Below are 23,021 nucleotides of genomic sequence, written 5' to 3'. Positions count from 1 at the left end.
CTAGTTCCATCCACATCATTGCAAATGGAAAGATTTCATTCTTTTTGATGGCTGAGTAATATTCCATTATATATATATACCACATCTTCTTTAACCATTCATCAGTCAGTGGACACCCTTTGATCAGAATTTTTGTATCCTTTGGATAAATACCTAGTAGTGTGATTGCTGGTATGTAGGGTAGTTCTATTTTTAACTTTTTGAGGAACCTCTATACTGCACCAGTTTGCATTCCCACCAACGGTGTAGGAGGGTTCCTCTTTCTTTGCATCTCACCAACATCTGTTGTTTCCTGAGTTTTTAATTTTGGCCATTCTGACAGGTGTGAGGTAGTTTAAGATAAAATGCTTCTGCACAACAAAAGAAACTCAACAAAACTAAAAGGCAGCCTAGGAATTGGGAGAAGACATTTGCAAGTGACATATCTGATAAAGGGTTAGTATCTAAAATCTATAAAGAACTTACCAACTCAACACCCAAAAAATTAATAATCCAGTTAAGAAATGGGCAGAAGACATGAATAGACATTTCTCTAAAGAAGACATACAAATGGCTAACAGACACATGAAAAAATGCTCAACATCACTCATCATCAGGGAAATATAAATCAAAACCACAATGAGATGACCAGTTGACTTTTAACAAGGCTGCTGGGACCATTAAAATGGGAAAAGGATAGTTTCTTCATTAAATGGTGCTGAAACAATTGGATACCCATTGCAAAAGAATGAATTTGGACCTCTACTTCACACAGCATACAAAAATAAGTAAAAATGGATCAAATATTTAATATAAGAATGAAAACAATAAAATATATGCTTGCATAAAATTTTAATACTATGTTTCCCTATGGAAAACATAGAAGTAGATCTTCATGATCTTGGATTTGTCAATTTTTTGTTACATCAAAAGCATAAATACATAAATAAATTGTACTTCATAAAAATTAAAAACTTTTATACATCAAAGGACACTATGGAAAGAATAAAAAGACAACCTATGGAATGTAAGAAAATATTTGCAAATCATATATCTGATAAGGGACTAGTACCCAGAATATATAAAGAAGTCTTACAACTCAACAACAAACAGACAAGCAACCAAATTAAATTGGGCAAAAGACTGAATAGACATTTCTTCAAAGAAAATATATAAATGGCCAATAAGCACATGAAGGAATGCTCAATGTCATTAGTCATTAGGGGAATGCAAATCAAAATCGCAATGAGACACCACATAACACCCACTAGGATTACTAGAATTTTACTTTAAATGGAAAATTACAAGTGTTGGCAAAGATGTGGACAAATTGAAACCCTTATACCAGCAATGGTGGGAATGTAAAATGATTAAGCTGCTTTGGAAAAGGTCTGGCAACCTTTCTTAAAAAGGTTAAACATAGTTGCCACAAGACCCAGTAATATCCAAGTGAAATGAAAGTATATGTCCACATTAAAACTTGTACTTGAATACTTATAGCAGCACTATTCACAAAAACCAAGAAGTGGAAACAATCCAAATGTTCATCAACTGATAAATAGGTAAAGAAAGTGTGTTATATCCATACAAAGGAATATTATTCAGACATAAAAAGGAATGAGGTACTGATATATGTTACAAAATAGATGAACTTCAAAAACATAGTGCTAATTAAAAGAAGCCAGACACAAAAAGATTACTACTGTATGACAGTTTATATGAAATACCCAGAATAGAAAAAATCCATAGAAAAAGAAAGTAATTAATGGTTGCCAGGAACTGGTAGAAAGGGGTAATGGGGAGTAACTACTTAATGTGTAAGGAATTTCCTTTGGGGATGACGAAAATGTTCTGAAACTAGATAGTGGTGATGGTTGCACAACTGTGAATGTCTTAAATACCACTGAATTGTATGCTCTCGGTGATTAAAATAATAATAGTAATGTTAATATGTATTTCACCAAGATAAAAAAATACTTGGATCAAAGAAGATCACCCTTTAATTAAAAGAAATGAGATGGAGCTTGTTTTGTGGCCCATAAACTGACCTTGAAGATTATTACAAAAGAGAAATTTCAAAGAGCTTTGGTGCACTGCAGCATGTCTGAAATCTACATGCAGACTTAGGCAGTTACTTCTTCTGTGGACACCATTCACTTGAATGCATACACTGTGTTTTTAAAAAATTAATTTATTACTTTATATGCACACTTTGGAGTCAGTCTTTTAACTCCCTTAAAGTAGCCCAATGAAGGAATCCATTTAAATCCCTTTAATATCTTTTAAATAACTTTAAGACTTCTGAAAGCAGCCTAGTAAGGGAATGTACAGTACTCTAGAGCTAGCTGCAACCCTCTATTATGAAGCATAGAAGTGTAGAAGGGATTTATGGCAGAGTTAGAGACTCTGCTTTTGCAAATGTGGGGTCAAAGACAATGCTAATTGCCAGCGAATATCCATGCAATGGCTTATAAACCTCTTTGGAAAGGAAGCTGTGTCTTAACCATCTTTGCTTCTCTACAAATAGAAGGCATAGTGTATAGCACATGGTAGGCACTCAATAAATATTTCTTTATAATTCTTAAATGAATTAAATGACAATCTATGCAAAGTGAAACAATTGCCTTTAATAATCTGGAGAAGCTTATACTGAAGATTATGGAAAGAATGCTTTCTGGAGAAAATTGCACTATTAATTCACATAATGAGATATTGAATTTTTAAAGAAGTATTAATTTTTTAACTGGCAAAACAAATGATAAAAATAAGCCAAACTTGCAAAACATTACTCCCAGGATATTAATTACATGATGAAATATACAATAATTGAATGCCATTAGATTATTTATATAATGTGTGTTAATATAATGTATAATAAAATTAAATGCAGTGGCATTGAGTTCACATTCCTTGGAAAAGCTGCCTTCTTGTGTAATTCTCTTTTCCTTCATGGGAACCAATACCCTTCTATACAAGAGAGAGGAATTCAACCAGTGTCAGGGGCAAGCCAATAAATACTTCTGACATGGAAGTGTCCCAGGGGGTATTACTGTGTCTCCTCTGTCCCATATTGGGGTCATTCCATGGCCACTACAGATGGTTGCACAGTTTGTAAAGTGGTAAAGGTGCCTGTTCTAGGAATCAAGTTGGGGCTAAAATTAGGATCGACAATCTGTCTCCCTTGGGGAGGAGAGGGCTGAAGAGAAGAAAAGCAAGAGGGGCAGCTTCTCCCTCCATCCCTGTGATCCCTGTGTCTTGGGGGGATGCGCTTGTTAGGATCATACTGGAGAGGAGAGGTGAAGATGGAGTGGTGAGAGGGAAAACTACATAGGAGACATGAAGGGCCTTTTAAGTTTTCCTTTGGAGATTTCTATTTGCCTAATTTCGTACTCTCCTACCTTTCTTATCACTTTGGGAACTAATGCTCCTGACCAAGGGGATTCCCCAGGACTTTTCTTTGGCCTTCTACTCTTGTCTGTCGGCAACCTTCGGTCTGGGATTGCCTCCCTGCTCTAGCTTCATGAGCATCTCAAACCTTCATTATCTTCCTTCCAAATATTCCAATCAGCCGTATGGACTCTGTGGCTTTAGTGTTTCCTATTTTGGTCCATTTCAGCCAAATATCTTCCTAATACACTTAATTTGCCTAATAAATTTCTTCCATCATGCCACTCCTCTATTGAGTCTTTGGCAGAGCATCCTCAGGGTTTCCAATGTTGGGCTCGCATTTAACCAGTATTCAAGGCCTCCCACAGTCCATGCCCACCTGCCTTTCTGGATTGTTTCTAGACTCCACTTTGAGTCTCTGCTCCAGCCCAACAGCCCTACCTGCCATTGCATGTCTTCACCATGTCCTCTCACCTTTCATAGGGAACCCATTCATCTGCCTCCACCCACCACAATTCTGCCCTTCCTGTCAAGCCCAGCTCATTTCCCAGTTCTTAATGAAGCCTTCCAGGGCTCACCCTAAGCGAAGTGATTTCTCTTTTCTAGCATATTTCATGTCATTTAAGCTCTGTGCCTCTTATTTATCAGACAATTCCTTGTACTGTAGTAATGTGTGGAAATGTTCTTTATCTCATGAAGAACTATAATGTCCTGGGAAGCAGAAACTGTGTCATATTTTTCTGGGTCATCCTTGCTTCCAAATGAATTATTTCAGAATTGGCTTTGAACTGGGCACGTATTTTCCTTTCACGAAGTGATGAAAACAAACATAATAGGGAAAAAGTCAAAGAAAAATTCCTTTTCCTTCTGTACCTGGGAATACTCCGTGAATTGAGTACTGAAGGAGAAAAATATAATCTGAAATTATATTTAAGGATGATGCTTTTCATAAAAACAACGTCAAAGTATGATAAAAAATATCTCATTTTCTCCCCTTGAAATATCTCTTTTAGGGGCTATTGCGAATTTTCCTGTTTTCGTATCTGACTCTCCTTTTCTTTTTATGGTCAAGTTAAGAATTGGCCCATGTAAAAAAAAAAAAAAAGAAAAGAAAAAAAGAGTTGGTCCATGTAAGAACAGGGCCGTGGCAGAGTCAGGGCTTGGATGCTATTGGGAAAGCAATATTCTCCCAGAATGAAGAAAAAATGTTTTGCAAAGCAAAGCTCCAGGAGAAAAGTTGACAGCTGGGAAACAGTCACTGGAATGTACACTGACCTGCAGCTCCATCCTCCCCAACTTGCCCTTGGTCAGTCCCCCATTAGGAAATTCACAAGGGCAGGTTGTCATCCTCTCAGCAGAAAAGTGGGGGTGGAATGAGTGGGCACGAAGTGGGAGGCACCATCTGTTTCAGAATGATACTCAGCATGTCATCAGAAGCATCCTTTCCTCGCACTCACTTGGAGCACCTGCTGAATGAATATCTTGTTTTTCCAAGCTGGAAGGTGTCACACAGGCTGTATTCTATCTTTATACTTAAGTAATGGGGAAGAGGGAATCAAACCAGACAAAGTTTGTCTTGTATGTACAGTCTTTCATCAAGCCTCAAATTAAACCGAGGGACTTATTTTGTGTCCGTGATCCTGAGGTGATGATTTGCCAATTGTGCAAATTCCCGTGAGCTGGGTTACTGGGTTCTGTTGGTGTGTAAATGTGGGCATCCCCTCAGATATTAGCTCTGACTCTGGACACGCTTGAGTATTCTTTTTACAACCAATTTCACTTCTTTATCTTGATTTTCTATTTCAGAATGGACTAGAAATAATTCAGAATACCCTCTGATAAGTAAGTATCAAACTAGTCGGATAAAATTAAGGAAACTAGATTATTTGGTGGTCGGAGAAATAATAAAAGTTGGATTTTCCTAACTGAGTGGATTTGTTCGTATTTGGTTATCTATGTGGGAACTTTTGTCCCTATTTCTATTCATAGCCTTCCCCCAGACAGCTGTGTCTGTCATCATTGGTAATGACTTGGCAGCTGTCCTTGCCCAGGCAGCAGCTGCAGCATAAACAATGCAGGATTTCATACCAGTCTGAATTACATAACCACTGTTTGCCCAGCCTCAGTATCTCCTGACCATCTTTACAAGCCAAGCACATGTGGAAGCAAATGGATAATGATGTTAATATATTTAGAAATAAAAATTTCCTGCATAAAAAATTTAACATATATACAAAATTAATGATGTGTGATACATTCTGTTAGTTTTCTCTTCTGCTGCAATTCATGTTTCTAATTTTTTTGTGCTCTATTAAATTGTTTCATGACTCGTCGGTGAATTGCAACCTAGCATGGACAAACAGAACCTTAATGCATGTTAACATTGATCATAGCAATGACCACTGGCTGTATGTCCAGCAAAGCGTATTTGGTGATAACAAAGGTATCTTGAGATAAGAAAAATACTTAGTATTTGGAGATCCCGGGGAGTTATGAGACGACAAAAAGCCTTTGTGTTAAAGGAACTGGAATTTAGTATCAGAAACATGTTGGCTTAAGTCCCAACAGCAACTCACTAGCTATCTGACCTTGGGCAAGTCTTGGAACAATAACACTTTTATCAAGGCATGAAAATGGATAAAAATAATGGCTTCCTTACTTTCCTTTAGGAATGAATATGAGAGTTAAGTAAGACGATGTCAATGAAAGAGCTTGGTGAAGTGCTTGCTGAGAGCTGTTTTGGGTATTGTTTTAGAGGGGATTAACCCTAGCAGAATAAAAAATTCTTACAAAAGATGAATTATAACCCAGAGCCACCCACATATGCTCATCAATAAAGCAAGAGGTGGGTGAGAACACTGAGGCCCAGGGTTCTTGGGGAAGGCTTCTGGAGGAGAAAGAGAAGCATCACCTGGAAATCTTCATTTAAGTTGTGACGGTGCAGAAGGTATTACCGATCCTATTATATCTCCAATTTCCTAACTGTTTTTAGCATTGACTCACATTTCAGATACAACCAGTGCCTCAGGACCACCCTCCACAGAAATGACGGATGATAGACAATGGATGCTTTATAGTTTGCTTCCTTTGGGGGCATTGCTTCTGCTCATTACCTGTTTCTACCTATTCTGCTGCCTTAGAAGGCACCAAGGTGGGTTCCATCTTCCATCTGTTGCTATGTGCCACACATTTGGGGTTCAGTTACTAGAGCTGCTTAATTTTTAGTTGGTTCCTGTTGTTTTCTTTCCCAATATTCTGTGAGGAACCATGGATAATGATTTCCATGGGGACAACTCATCCTTCCACCAGAAAGACAGATGGATTAATTCAGGTCCCTTCCAGTCATGGTGAGACACGGCCCCCACAGCACCGTGCTCTAGGCAGGGGTTGTGATAAGGAGGGCACATGGCTGGGACTTACCCATTCTACTTGTGTCAATCTTAAGTTAATGGGACAAGCAGCTCTTCTAAACTTTAAGGGTATTGAAAGGGAGGTTTAAAATAATCTCTCAGATCAACATGTCTAATTTGAATTAGTCTCATTCTCTTTTTCACAGCCACACCACATCATGCCAATCATACACACCCTTGTCTAAACGAAGACCAAATGTCCCCAAAGGAAATTCCTATGTCTGTACTTTCTGATGCCATCATAAACATGCGCCTGAACTGAACCATCACCCAAAATTACAGCACTTGAAAAATGTGGGTTTGGCTAGGATGGGAGAGGTGTGACATCTTAGAAGCAATTCCTTTCTGCTTTTCTACGAATTCCTTCAGAGTCATGAGCAGGCACTTAATCAGAGTAAGAGAGAGGTGTGGGGAGAATGCTGATGTCGCTCTAATCTGAAACACCCCAGCTCTCTCTCTGTCTTTACTGTTCCCTCTGCCATCTCCTCCCACCATTTGCCACACTGGAAGCTGCAGTGTAGCTATAGAAATGAAGCTAGACAGAGCATCCTTTATTTCTGCCACAAGAGAAAGCTTTGTCTGGGCAAAAGTACTTCTGGTATTTTGTGGTAAGGACTTCCGGAGCCCAGAACCTTCTCAGAATACTGAGGGAATCCTCTGTAACCCTAACTTCACATCTGCAACTCCAAGACTCTTGCCATGGTCCCTCCCCAGCTTTCACCATCTTTATTGAGGCTGCTTCAGAAAACTTTAGAAAAAGAGGCAGGGATAAATCCTTTGACCTACCACATCTGGAGTGAACTGGGCCAGAGGAGATCCTGGCCTCTGTAGGTGAGGGAATAGCAGTGTGTCTGACATCGAGTATAGCATATCCCCAGCACAAGGATATCCAGCGTGTTTAAAGTGATGTACTAGATCCTGCCCCTTCCTCTTGGATATGCTGTAGGGCTCTCTGGAGTAAGAAGTAAAGAACCAGTGAACAAAAGGAGCAGCATGAATGCACACAAACTGAGGCATATGTGCCTTGCTGGTCACAGCAAATAAGCCAAAACTAGTAATAACACTGCCAGGCCATGCAAGTGGGTGGACATGGGTGGGGAGGCATCCCACCTCTGCTCTAGACACTGAATTTCAACCTAGCAATCAGATTCCAGAACGCATATTCTTACCACAACCTCAACTTACAGGGAATTGGGGAAGAATTTTGTGTTGTTCTTTACTCTTCTTGGTTTCTTATTTTTCTTTTTCAATTCCAGCAGAACAAAAGAAGCCTTCTGATACAGCAGGAAGGGAAATTAACCTGGTATGTTCTATGTATTTGTTAAAACAAATGCAATCTATGTTGTACCATGTTCATCTTAATATATTATTTTAAATTTAATAAGGCTATGTAACACTCACCCTGTGCCAGGAACTGTCCAAATGCTCTCCGTATATTGACTGGCTTTAAAAAAATGTGTTTATTTTACATTTACCTCCATCTGCAGCAAAGATTCTTCAGGATTAACAAGACTCATAATAAGTGGCCTTTTGGAAAGGCATGAGTGGCAGTGCAGACCAGAAGTAGAAAAGTCAGAGAGTGGATTATATAAACCTTGGCTCTGCTCTTGGCCTGTTATGTAACCTCAGGTTCTTCATTTATTCTCACAAAAAATACCTTAAAGTCTTTCTGGAAAAGAGTTGAGAGTTAATGAAAGAATGAACCATAAATTATCTCATAAAATAATGTGTGATTTCTTCCTAGATCACCAGCAGATAAAGAAGCTTGACCGGAAAAAGTTATTATGCAAAAGTCTTTCATAATGTGTGTGGGCTCATCAAGGAAGAGACCTCCCAGGCAAAGCCTAGGGCATTTTGGAGGCAGGGCCAAGTTTTCCTACAAGTTCTTGGAATATAAAATTAGGCTTTTTCTTTTGGGTTCAATGTTGTGTAAATATTGGAACTCAAAAAAAAAAAAAGCAAGCTGAGGCAATACATTTCTGAAAACATTTTATGAAGTTCTTTAGTTAAAAGCAAATAGTCATAATTAAGATACTGTAAAGGAGCTTTGTGTGTGAGTGCATGTTTCAGGGTAGAAGGGTAGAGATAAAGATGTAGTAACCTTCTCAAAAGTTCCAGAAGTGCCAAAGGCAAATATCACCAATGATTTTACATATAATATTAAGTGACACTCAGCATCCCCACCAGGTTGCCCACTTTTAAATCAAACCAAATGCATTCAACTTCGAACTCATATTAAGTTTTTAGTAAGCGGCAATAGGCAACATTGTGTTGGGTGCTAAGGTTTTGTTTCTTCAAGCAGGAAAATTTTCTTAAATGTTGTTTTCTTACTTCCTGTAGTGAACACCAATGAACTACATTCTGTTACCATCAGGACTGAGATCTATGAAACCATTTAAAATGATAATCTAAATAGTTCCTTGTTAAATTAAGCCCAGGTTGGTTAAAATGTAGTCATAGTTCTTCCTGTGTAGGCTGGACAAATTATTTATGATCTGAAGTTGAATTCAAGAGGGATTCTGTGTGTGTGTAATTATTAGGGAATTTTGTTTTAAGATGTCTGTGTCTTTCACAGGAACTCAGAGCTTTGTGCCATTTGAGTTGGCCAACATTTCAGAAAATAAAGTGGTGTAATATTAAATCTTTGAGACTAAAGCTTTCTTAGGAAGGGACTTGCATTGGAACCAGTGGAATAGAAATCCAAAGGAGAGAAAGGAACTGGTAAAAACATGGCAGGTACATATAAAAGCCAAGGTTCTTGTCTTATTCCACAATGGTCCCTGGAGGGTATACTAAAAAACACTGAGCTGTGTATTTTTTTAAAGTGCTTTGTAAACTGCAAAATGCCATACAAATATAGAGTAGGATAGCTGCTTTGGTGTTTGTCATCTCTATCAACCACAGTGTGGCACACCAGCTTGTGGTATCTGCCCACTTGACTGAGGTGCCATGGGATACAGTCAGCCACAGAGCGCCATGTTTTCTTTAACCTCATTCATTTTAATTAAGGTTTCCATGGAAACCAGCCATCTTTTGGGAAGGGAGACAGAGTTGACAGGGACAAGGGAGTTGACAGACATATATATTGTAAAAGTACAACAAGGATCTTGTTGACATATTGAGGATTTATGGCTACTTATTAGGTCATGTGACAGTTTTATTCTTCAGCGCTTCTCTGGAGACTTTAACCAGGCTCCTTCAAGTGGAGGTTGGGGCACTTTTCAGCTGAGTCAAGAGACTGGGGAGGGTAAAGCGATTCCTGCTTTGTTCAATCATTCAGCCTTAGTGTTATTTTCTGGACAGCCACCTCATCAGAGGGAAGCAGGATACTCAGCAGCTAATACTTAGCTTCTCGGGATAGGGCCAGACAATAACTTGTGGTAGAATTCTGCCAAGGAGGGGTAGGAGATGTACTACTTCACATACAAAATGAGGATGACAAAGGACCTGACAAGGCATGTAGACTGTCAAAGACAGTGGACTTCATGCCTTCAAGGAGTTAGGCCAAACTTCAAGAACATAAACTGACTGACAAAACTGGTATTTAAAAATTGAAATAACACCTCTTAGCATTAAAATGGTATCTTCATTTTTACCAGGTAAGGTTCTTGTAGAGCTAGAAATGTTCTGTGACTTCAAAAGTGACTAGTAAGAGCACAAAATAACTACTTGGGAGGAACACAGTGGTTCTAAGCCTTTCATCTTTCAACAAGTGAGAATCTGCTACAGATGTAGGTGTCAGCAGCAAAAGTGAGGAAGAGTAAATTATCTCTGTTGGTGTATTAACTCAATTTAGCATCTACTTATAGTTTGCTAATTGTATGCACTATCACATCCTTAGGTGGTAGTTAAAACAATCTTTTTTTCTCTTATAGGTTGATATTCCCCAGCCCTTTAGGAGTGAGCAATCAGAAACTTGTACTTATGATAATGACCCCTGGTTCAAGGTCCAGGAAGAGTCTGAAGTTTATTCTAACCCATGTCTGGAGGAAAACAAACAGAGCATTGTTTATGCCTCCCTGAACCATTCTGTCACTGGAATAAACCCAAGACAAGCAAGGAATGTGAAAGAAGCACCTACAGAATATGCAGCCATATGTGTGAGGAATTAAATTTGATCTTGATCTCCAACAGTGATCACTGAATGATCAGCATGTCAATACCATTATCTGAGCCCAACAAAATGTCCAATAATATTCCTTGACCTGAGAAGTTTCACTTCAAGGAGGTTCATGTTGGTGCTTGGGTCTTAAGGGTCCATAGAACAAGTGACTAAAATTTCTCCCAAAATACTGCAAGGGAACTTTTTTATATTATAGCCTTGAACAACACAAAAACCCTTCCCTCAAAAACTGACTGGTATTGTGAGTAGCAAGGTAGTAGAACTTTTAAACTTAGCTACATTTTACCCAATGTACAAAGTTAGTATATTTTTTGGAGGATAAGAGACACATGTAGGCAAGAGAGATTTGTGTTATCTGGATTAGTTCACTACACTCTCTTGACAAAGAAAGAATGTCCCAATTTGACTAACTAACCATCAACAAAGTAACGATGGTATGCTTATTTCTGGTCATTCTTCCATGATGAGAAATTTTCCTCTGTCCATCTCATACTGGGGTTTCTTAAATGTAAAGAAGAAATCATTTTAGACTTGATATGAGAAAAGAATGGGAAGGATAAATGGTGCAATTAAGATGTGGAATACACCAACTAATGTAGAGTAGATGTTGCCCATCCCTGACAAATGGTTTTATCTACCCTGTTACACTGCTAAAGAAACATAGGTAGTAATTGAACTATTGATGTGTGGTGCGTTTATAAACAAAGTTGTGACTCAGTGTTTGGGTCACATGGACTAATGTATATAAATGTGACGTAATGCTGCTAAACTAATATACTTGGGGTTGTCTAAATAAATATAAAAATTAGTGAAAATAAGTATCATCCAGCAAGTGCAGACTGATAGCTTAAACTGCGTCATGGCTAACCTGATAGCAAATGAAAAGCACAGTTAATGGAATAGCGAAAAGTCTGGAATATTTCATTGGCCAAAACAGGTCGCCATACTTTCATTAAGCACTTCTGTATCTTGCTGCTCTTCTTACTAAGGAATCAGGGCAAATCATACATAGCAAACATAACAATTCATTTTAAAATACTGTAGTTGCAGCCACTTGAGTCCAGCAAGAGGAGATGGTTTCAAAGTTTCTGAATTTCCAGAGTACTTGAGTCTAATTATTTCAAAAATAGCCTACAACTTTTTTCAACAGCTTGAGGCTATTAGGATTCTCAGGTGCTGCTACTAAATAAGGCAATACACCTCATACAAAGTGGACAGCAAAGGTTGGGATCCATTTGAACAAATAGGTGAGCTGCTGCACAAATGAATGTGGTGTGTGTGTGTGTGTGTGTGTGTATAGAAGGAAAACTAAGTGACTTACAGAAATGGTAAAAAGAGAAACCGGCAAAATTGTTTCAGTTTCCTAAAAAGTTCAGAATACTAGAAAAAATGGATCATTACAGAAAATGTACGAAAATAGTGTTTGAAATTATGGTGATGGGAGTATGATATCCCATAAAATTTTTTATCCCATAAAGATAAAACTGGGAGTTTGTGGTGGAGCTTTTCTTCTGGAACAACACTGGCATTAAGATTTTGCTCCTTAGATTGGGATTGTGGGTATTGCTTTAGACTCACTGTTATCAAGCCAGTATGATAGTGCCATACCTGGAATTTTGAGCAACTGGTTCTAGGTAGGCTCTTTCAACCAAGCTGCATTTATAAGCAACTACGTACAAAAGATATATTAGAATAACTGTTTGCGGTATTCTTAAATATAGAAACAGGAAGTATGGGGAGGATACATTTAGCTGCCCTTATCAGATAAACACACAGCTGAACAGTTCCTTCGTAATTTTCTTAAATTTAAGCAACAAAATATTTTTGTCTATTGTTTAGGATAGTCTTAGCTTGTCTTATAGTAAAGATAATGTTGATAATGATTTTACCTCTACAATGATTTATTCTTACATTTGTACCATGCTGCCAAAATTCCAAACCACTTATGTTTTTATTGCTTCTTAATAAAATGTCAGAATTATATATGTATTTCCCAAATAAATCTATTTCAGTATTACTTGCGTGGCTTATTTCACTAATAATAAGGTAATGAATAATAAAGTTATTACAACTTATTTGGAATCAATTTGGTATTGGCTTTTGTACTAAAAAAAAATGTGTGGACATGAAGTAGAAAAGTGATTCTCAAGCCTAATGGTACTTAAAAACAGCCTCCAGAACTTGATAAACTTCAGATTACCAACTCCTAGCACTAAGAAATTCTCATTCAGAAGATCCAGAATATAGGCTCTACAATTTTCACCACTGAAAAACACCCCAGATCGTTTAAATCAGGTTTCCCAGTGTAGAGGCCAATTCGGTATATGTGGTTTATTTGATCAGGTTTGAGCAAATACCAAGGAACATGATTGCTGGGTCATATGGTAAGAGTATGTTTAGTTTTGTAAGAAACTGTCAAAATGTTTTCCAAAGTGGCTGTACCATTCTGCATTCCCATTAGCAATGAATAAGAGTTCCTGTCCCTCCACATCCTCATCAGCATTTGGTATTGTCAGTGTTCTGGATTTTGTCCATTTTAATAGGTGTATAGTAATATCTCTTTTTCTTAGTTTGCAATTTCCTATTAACATATGATGTTGATCATCTTTTTATATTCTTATTTGCTATCCACGTATCTTCTTGGTGAGGTATCTATTCAGGTCTTTTGCCCATTTTTTAAATTGGGTTGCTTGTCTGTTTATTGTTGAGTTTTAAGAGTTATTTGTATAGTTTGGATAAAAATCTTTTATCAAATATGGCTTGTGCAACTATTTTCTGTGGCTTGTGTTTTCATTCTCTTAATGGACATCATTTATAGCATTTATTTGTATGTTTGCTGCCATATTAGACTCTGGGCTTCTTATGAGTCAGGATTAGGTTATGTTTCTCTATAGTATCTTATCCCAGTGTTTGACACATAGTAGAATTAAATAATGTTTAAAGAATGGATGATATTGTTTGTGAAGCGGGTCATCTAACCCCTTGCTACTTACAGGATGCCCCTCAAATTGGTAGAATGGGCATCCTTGGAGAGTTGTTAGAAATGTAGAATTTCAGTCTTCACCTACTAAATAAAAACCTGCTTTTTTTCACAAGAAATTCAGATGATTTGTGAAGCTTAGCCTTGATGAACCCACATGTCCCCACCAGGAGTCAGGTGTGGCAGGAAGCCAAGTCATTCATGACAGACTCATTTGGAAAGTTCTATTTTAAGCAGGAACAGGAAGAGCCTCACCACCCAGCCCAGAAAGTAAAAATGGCATGTGAGAAAGAAAACATTACTACTTTATAGAATGTTTGCCCTGAATTTGAGAACACAGGAACTGAAAATCCTGTGTTAGAAATCAAGTTACAGGTTCAAAAGCAAGTTCTGGGGATTGATCTTTAAGATCAGGCCCTATTCTGAAGTTAGTCAGGGTAAACGTTCCATGGGAATCGCTTTATCTGCAAACAATCTATCACCACATATTAGGCACCTACGAGTTTGTTAGGTTCTGAAGTGACATGGTGAGAAAGATTCCATTACTGCTCATTACTGCTTATAGCATAGATGAATGAGGTAGAAACTGAACAAAAAATATAATCTGATAGCTGAATTGTTCTTAGTCCTCTGTCTCTACAGGTCCTTGACCAATTGAAACATAAAGAAGTCAGATTGGGGAAAAGATTAACATTAATGGTAATGGTAAATTGGTGAGCATGGCTTGGGTCCAACGACAGCATAAGTTTCCTACCACTTCCTCCACTTAAATCCTGCTTGACTCTGGGACTTATTTATAGGAAGAGTTAGGTCTAAAAAGAGATACCCAACCAGCCATGTGGGAGATGTCAGTCTCCCTCAAACTTCCCGAATTGCAAATGAATGAGAGCCAGGGATGTGATGACAACCTTCTTTGCCTTGAATGCAAGGGCTCCTTCCCAAGGTTACCGTGGTTAAAAGAGTGAGAGGTTCTGTCCAACTCTCCAGTCAGTTAAATGGATCCTCATTCTATAAGAAGTCTGCAAGAGGGTAAATCACCTATTTCAGAAGATAAAGTAAGAATGGGAAGCAAGAAAAAGAATAATTTTTTCCTAATTTAGGGTAAGTACTTGATGGGTGTTAAGTTACTAGAGGAAGTGACAGGATATGAGCCAAATTTTAGCTGTCATTGTCACCTAAATAGCATATAGGTAGTTTCAAAGTGCTTTCCTGTATATTATACAAAGCATTTTATGCACTGTGAGAGCTCAATTGCAACTATATTCTCTTTATGCTTCTTGGTTGATCAAGATGTGTGTAAATAACATGCTGATATGGCCATACACTTTATTTTTATTTTAGACAATATCATTATAAACTTATTCAAGTCTTAATCAAAGTTTGACAATTGATAAAAAATTTTATTTGAGGTTAAAAAAAAAGGAGGGTCAGGATTGCCTAGAATTTCATCAGGTTAGAAACCTCCAACTTTCTCATGCTACCTTAAAATGGCTAAAAATGATAATAACTCCAAACTGGACAACCACAGGTGGAATTGTTTTTCAAACTTCTGGGAATTTGTGTTTCCTTTGAGTGATACTCTATGTAGAGATTGGAAAAGAAGTTGCTGTGATCAATATCAAATTTTATTTGAGTGATATTAATATTTGGTATGTCTCTCAAGTTAAGAAGTGCAAATTAAATAATATTACCATGAATCTCTTCCAAGGAAGTAATCCAAGTAGAGTTGGATCCATAGTGGAGCTATAGCCTATAGGTTGGCTGCTATATTACATTGAGTCTTGTGCTCCAGGGCTTTTTATGGTCCATAATCAAGCATTAATAATCACTAGATAATATTTTTCTTTTATGATTCTTTTTTTTAAGTTCTTTTTTTAATTTTTTTTAAATTTTATTTTATTTTATTATATTATGTTAGTCACCATACAATACATCATTAGTTTTTGATGTAGTGATCCACGATTCATTGTTTGCATATAACACCCAGTGCTCCATGCAATATGTGCCCTCCTTAAAACCCATCATGGGGCTAACCCATCCCCCTCTCCCCCTCCCCTCTAAAACCCTCGGTTTGTTTCTCAGAGTCCATAGTCTCTCATGATTCGTCTCCCCCTCCGATTTCCCCCCTTTCATTTTTCCATTCCTTCTTCTAATGTCCTCCATGCTATTCCTTATGTTCCACAAATAAGTGAAACCATATGATAATTGACTTTCTCTGCTTGACTTATTTCACTTAGCATAATCTCCTCCAGTTCCAATCATGTTGATGTAAAAGTTGGGTATTCATCCTTTCTGATGGCTGAGTAATATTCCAGTGTATATATGGACCACATCTTCTTTATCCATTCATCTGTTGAAGGGCTTCTTGGCTCCTTCCACAGTTTAGCTATTGCAGACATTGCTGCCATGGCTCTTCTGTTCTTTTCACTACATCTGTGTCTTTGGGGTAAATACCCAGGAGTGCAATTGCTGGGTCATAGGGTAGCTCTATTTTTAATTTTTTGAGGCACCTCCACACTGTTTTCCAAAGTGGCTGTACCAAATTGCATTCCCACCAACAGTGTTAGAGGGTTCCCCTTTCTCCACAACTTCTCCAACATTTGTTGTTTCTTGCCTTGTCAATTTTTGCCATTCTAACTGGTGTAAGGTGGTATCTCAATGTGGTTTTGATTTGAATTTCCCTGATGGCTAATGATGATGAACATTTTTCCATGTGTCTGTTAGCCATTTGTATGTCTTCTTTTGAAAGGTGTCTGTTCATGTCTTCTGCCCACTTTTTGACTTGATTATTTGTTTTTTGGATGTTGAGTTTGAGAAGTTCTTTATAGATCTTGGCTATCAGCCCTTTGTCTGTAGTGTCATTTGCAAATATCTTCTCCCATTCTGTGGGTTGCCTCTTTGTTTTGTTGACTGTTTCCTTTGCTGTGCAGAAGCTTTTTATCTTGATGAAGTCCCAAAAGTTCATTTTTGCTTTTGTTTCACTAGCTTTTGGAGATGTATCTTGAAAGAAGTTGCTGTGGGCGATGTCAAAGACGTTACTGCCTATGTTCTCCTCTAGGATTTTGATGGATTCCTGTCTCACATTGAGGTCTTTCATCCACTTTGAGTTTATCTTTGTGTATAGTGTTAGAGAATGGTCGAGTTTCATTCTTCTGTATATAGCTGTCCAATTTTTCCAGCACCATTTATTGAAGAGACTGTCTTTTTTTCATTGCATATTTTTTTCCTGCTTTGTCGAAGATTATTTGAACATAGAGTTGAGGGTCCATATCTGGGTTCTCTATTCTGTTCCATTGGTCCATATGTCCGTTTTTGTGCCAGTACCATGCTGTCTTGGTGATCACTGCTTTGTAATATAGCTTGAAATCAGGCAACGTGATGCCCCCAGCTTTGTTTTTCTTTTTCAACATTTCCTTGGTGATTTGGGGTCTTTTCTGATTCCATACAAATTTTAGGATTGTTTGTTCCAGCACTTTGAAAAATGTCATTGGAACTTTGATCAGGATGATGTTGAAGGTATAGATTACTCTGGACAGCATAGACATTTTAACAATGTTTATTCTTCCAATCCATGAGCATGGAATGTTTTTCCATGTTTTTGTGTCTTCTTCAATTTCTTTCATGAGTGTTCTGTAGTTCCTAGAGTATAGATCCTTTACCTCTTTGGTTAGGTTTATTCTGAGGTATCTTATGTTTTTTGGTGCTATTGTAAATGGAATCGTTTCTCTAATTTCTCTTTCTACAGTTGCATTGTTAGTGTATAAGAAAGCAACTGATTTCTGTGCATTGATTTTGTATCTTGCCACATTACTGAATTGCTGTCTGAGTTCTAGTAATTTGGGGGTGGAGTCTTTTGGGTTTTCCACAAAAAGTATCATGTCATCTGCAAAGAGAGAGAGTTTGACTTCTTCTTTGCCAATTTGAATACTTTTTATTTCTTTTTGTTGTCTGATTGCTATTGCTAGGACTTCTAGTACTATGCTGAACAATAGAGGCGAGAGTGGGCATCCTTGACGTGTTCCTGATCTTAAGGGAAAGGTTTTCATCCTTTCCCCATTGAGGATGACATTCGCTGTGGGTTTTTCATAAATGGATTTTATGAACTTGAGGAATGTTCCCTCTATCCCTATACTCTGAAGAGTTTTAATTAGGAAAGGATGCCTCTTATGATTCTTGATGATCTCTTGACAACAATAATGTTTATTCTAATGGACATGTATTATTTATTGAGAGCTTGAGCATCGTTCTAAGCCTTTTAAATGTATGACTTGCTCAACTCACACAATCATCTTATGGAGTAAGTAGCTGTCATGCTCATTCCACTGACCAGGAAACTGAGGCACATAATGGTCAAGTAACATGTCCAAGTTTACAGGGCTAATAAGTGGTAGAATCTGAATTGCAACCTAGCAATCTGATTCCAGAGCCCATCTTACTACAGCATCAACTCAAGGAGCAATGGAGAAGGATTTGGGCTGTTCTGGACTCACTCTATGATGCCTTAGATCTATCTGCTGAAGCTGACCCAGAAATGTTGGATTAATCCCTGTAATCCCTATGTTACCCTGCATAACCAGGTGATGCTTTCAGTTCCCAGTTATCAGTTCTGGGCCACTGAGAGAAGAAAGAAATTGTACTGGGCAAGGATCTCAAACTACATTGGAGAGAACTGTACACATGCTGATGTCAAGGATAGATCATAAAATGGTCATCAGGGTAAGTACATAAAGGAGGATACAAAAATGGACAGGTATAATGAGGATGTCAGTAATCCAAGTAACAGTGACCAGAGATTAGGCATGGGGTAGGAAACTAGCATAGGGCCTGGCAGCATCGCACCATTGCATTTGAATGCAGGAGTCTCTAACATTGGTCTTACTCAGGCCTGGTCCCAGATTGGGGTGGGCTTCAAACTGCAGATAAAGACAAGTGTGCAGACTTGTGTGAAATTGAGGAATTAGAGAATCTGGAGGTTGCTGGCAATAGTGATGGGGGCAGAATTGGGGCTCGGGCAGACCTGACATTTCTCATCACAGCTCCATCTCCCCTCCCCTTGAGAAACATCAGTATGTTGGAAAAACCAATCAGACAAACATTGATGAAGCCAAGAAAAAAAAAGGCCCAAATGCTCAGGAGTAAAATCATCAGACTCCAAAATTTCAGTTAAGGTAAGTCTCACCACTCATGAGTTATAAAAACACCCTAGTGGCTTTGGGAAAATCAGAAGGTGTCCCATTTTCTAAAACTCACGTATCACAAAATGTCTTAGTTTTAATCTCGTTTAGCTGGCAACTCTTTTTAAAATATGCTGACCTCGTGGCATATGATTCTCCAGGAGGCCAGAACAACCTCTGAATTCAAACCATCTGTTGGGTTTTGTTGTGTGTAAAATGCACTGCCCTATTCTGTATTGCAAGTATCTCTGATGTCTTACAGCATCTCAGAAACCTCAAAAATGGTATTAACAGTGGATATAACATATCTACACATATAGGCACACATACATATACATATATACAGCCATATAAATATACATACATATGTAATTTTAGTTAAAAAATGAAAACAAAAAGTAATTAATTTTATCATTTATTAATTTAATTTATATGGCTATCCCTTGGTGGGGGAAAAAAAAAACAGTGTAGAATAGTCAAGGATGGAAAAGAGACTTCAAGTGAATATACCTTGGTGTAGGGTTTTAACTTGGAATCATGAAAATTAGTTGCATAGTAAAGTAATAACAATACATAAAGAAAAAAAATGGCCCCAAATTGAAAACAGACTGAATCAAGTTTATGCATCAGGTTGATAACCATGCATATAGAATAATTATGTTAAGTGACTTGATCAGTGTTTTAACTATACATCCCCGCAGAGATTATAAGAACAAAAAGAACCATATAGGTATATTAATCCACATTTGGCATTTTTCATAGTTACATTGTTATTGTTGTTTTAAAGATAAATATGTGGGGCCACCTGGCTGGCTCAGTTGGTTAGGTGACCGGCTCTTGATCTCAGCTCAGACCTTGATCTCACAGTCATGAGTTCAAGCCCAGCACTGGGCTCCATACTGGGCATGGAGCCTACTTAAAATAAATAAATTAAATAAATAAATAATTTAAAAAAAATATTTGGACAATATAGGATAATGCAAATATATAAATATGTTAATATATTTAAGAAATAAAGCTTTCCTGTACAACAAAATTTAACACAATAATAAAATTAAAGATGTTCAGAATCCTGAAATCTAAGTTTTGAGTTGGAAGTCTAAGAATAAGTTCATGATTTTTTCTATTAAAAACATTTCAAATCTGACTACTGAAACAAAACAACATGAGAAATATGTGGATAAATATAAAACACATTTGAAATCCTATTTTTAATTTCTTTAAAAGATAATTGACTGTTTAAAGAAAAATAATGTGAATTTTATAGACTATGTAGAAGTAAAATATAGGGCAGTAACAGCCCAGAGAATATGTAAGTGGCAAATGGACGTATAAAAATACAGTGTGATAGGGTGCCTGGGTGGCTCAGTCGGTTAAACGTTGGCCTTTGGCTCAGGTCATGATATCAGAGTCCCAGGATCGAGTCCCATGGCGGGCTCTCCACTCCGTGGGAAGTCTGCTTCTCCCTCTGATCCTCCCTCCTCTTGTACTTTCTCTCTCTCACTCTCTCTCTCAAATAAATAAATAAAACGTTTAAAAAAATACAGTGTGGGGCGCCTCGGTGGCTCAGTCGTTAAGTATCTGCCTTCGGCTCAGGTCATGATCCCAGGGTCCTGGGATCGAGCCCCGCATCGGGCTCCCTGCTCCGCGGGAAGCCTGCTTCTCCCTCCCCCACTCACCCTGCTTGTGTTCCCTCTCTCGCTACCTCTGTCTCTGTCAAATAAATAAATAAAATCTTTAAAAAAAAATACAGTGTGATAAGTTAAGGATGCAAATTAAAATGTCTAGAGCAATCATTAAATATTATTATAATCACTAAATATTATTATTTAATAAATAATTCTAGCTAAAAAGCTAGTAAAGGAGATAAAAATAGAACATTAAATACTCAATAGAAACCAGAAAAGAAGGAAAAATGGACAGAAAACATATGGGGCAATAAATACAAACATTAAGATGGTAAACTTAAGCCCGATTCCATTAGTAGTCAGAAACTTTCAAATTGAAAAAAAAAAAAGCAAGACTTTACTATATGCAGTTTACATGAGATGCACTTTAAGTAAAACTACATAGGTTAAAAGTAAAAGGGTAGAAAAAGATACCACATGAAAACCAATCCCAATAAAGCTGAAAAGGCTGTATTCTCATTGAATGTACAACTCAAGACAAGGAGTTTGTCAGAGATAAGGAACGCTTCATAGTAATGTAAGAGTCAGTCTCTCAAGTAAAAAGGACAGTTCTAAATGTATATGAATTTAATAGTTGAGCTTCAAAATACATGAAACAAAAACTGAGAGATTTAGGGCAGCAGTAGACAAATCCGCAATTTAAACCTCAGTTGAGAACCCCTGGAATCAACAATAGATCAATGGAATAGAAGAGAGAGCTCATAGAGAACAAATGAAGTCCTTATGTATGAAAATAAAGACTAAGATGTCATTGAACCTTCTATATCCCTAGCATTAGGAAGGGCATGGTGAGTCTGATGATCTATCAGGTTTGGAATATATTTAATAGACATTGGGGAAGCCATTGAATGGTTTGTGAATAAGGCATTTATGTCAACCTCTTTGAGAATTGCTATGGTCTGAATATTTGTGTCCCTTTCAAATTCATATATGAAAACTGTCAGCTACAGGTAATGATATTAATAGGTGGGGCTTTTGGAAGGCGATTAGGTCATGAGGGTGGAGCCCTCCTGAATGAGAGCAATGGCTTATAAGAGAGACTTCAGAGAGATCTATAGCCCTTTCCACCATATGAGGATACAATGGGTAGTCTGCAACGTGAAGATAGCCCTCACCCAACCAGGCTGGCGCCCTGATCTTAGACTTCCAGCTTCCAGAACAGTGAGAAATCGTTGTTTATAAGCCACCCAGTTTATGGCATTTTGTTATAGCAGCTCGACTACACTAAAACAAGGATGTTTCAAACAAGATAAAATTCTTATCCCCATTTAAATGTACATTTTCAACAACAGGAAGTGTCAGATATCTCTCTCTCGGTGAACCATTTAAACAGAGAAGTGAAAATGATTAATTCAAAGAGTTGTGTTTTGTAAGCCTGAATAGGAAATAAAATCAATCTGATTGACGTATTTGATGTAGGCTGCTCTAGGAGCCTGGTCAGAGCCTTCTTCTACTGGGCCCCTTCACATTAATATCTATCAGCATGTTCAGCTGGGGATGGTAAAAGAAGGTGGCTTCGTGGATATAAACCACCATCCATCTGCACCTTTAGTATTCCTGCTGGGACACATGGAAGGAAGGAAATGGATTCACCTAAATCTGATGGCTAAATATGTCAGAGGGATGTAAGTGAAGGACTGGACCTCAGATAAACCTAATGCCTGAACTTAAAGGATTGATCCTCAGAAATTGGTCTTGGTTTCACCTGATGGAATTGTCTTGGGGTTGCTTTATACCAGTTGTTTATATATGGTGAAGGGGTAGGAAGATAAGCGAGAAACTGCCAAGAGGTCAGGCAGGAGAGAGTACCAAGAGGGTCTTTAGTCTATTGCTGGCTCATAACTCCAACAACCACAAAGATTCCTTCTCAATCTTTGTAGATTTCTCACTCAGAATGGGCAGAATCATCTACAGCTGTCTGCCACTCTCAGGCAATTTACTGAGATGCAGGAAGACTACTATATTGTCCCATGTGTAATGTAACAATCTCTGAATAATTTATAAGCCTATTAAAACTATTCAGTGTTCTTTCAGTGGTTGTTTTCTCTTCTGCACTATGTCTTCCTGGTTTTTGGACATCAATTTAGATTTATTTCTTGGCAGCTGGAATATTTCTTCCAATATTTTTTTTTCCAGTAAGGTAAGTGAGTGGTATAGTTTTTTAATCCACTCACATCTGAGACTACATTTCTCTTGTCACATAGATAGATAATAACTTGGCATTCTTGGATAACTTTTTTTTTTTTTCAAAATGATGCAGCTACTGTTTCATTTGGTTCT

The 23,021-nt window shown here is 37.7% G+C and overlaps 1 protein-coding gene across 1 annotated transcript in view; it reads left to right on the top strand.

Annotated features, from left to right (window-relative positions):
- The window catches only part of BTLA (B and T lymphocyte associated), a 29,108-nt gene extending 18,220 nt beyond the window's left edge, over window positions 1–10,888 (top strand). Inside the window, exons 3-5 of the mRNA XM_021692587.1 lie at window positions 6,377–6,517; window positions 8,033–8,079; window positions 10,652–10,888. Of these exons, the coding sequence (XP_021548262.1) occupies window positions 6,377–6,517; window positions 8,033–8,079; window positions 10,652–10,888 (425 nt within the window). The remainder of the gene's footprint in view (window positions 1–6,376; window positions 6,518–8,032; window positions 8,080–10,651) is intronic.
- The last annotated feature ends 12,133 nt before the right edge of the window (window positions 10,889–23,021 follow it).

The sequence above is a fragment of the Neomonachus schauinslandi genome, chromosome 1 (assembly GCF_002201575.2).
Source record: "Neomonachus schauinslandi chromosome 1, ASM220157v2, whole genome shotgun sequence".
In the NCBI taxonomy this organism is placed as follows: domain Eukaryota; kingdom Metazoa; phylum Chordata; class Mammalia; order Carnivora; family Phocidae; genus Neomonachus; species Neomonachus schauinslandi.
Note: the sequence above shows the minus strand (reverse complement) of the source record. Positions and strands in the feature narration are given on the sequence as shown.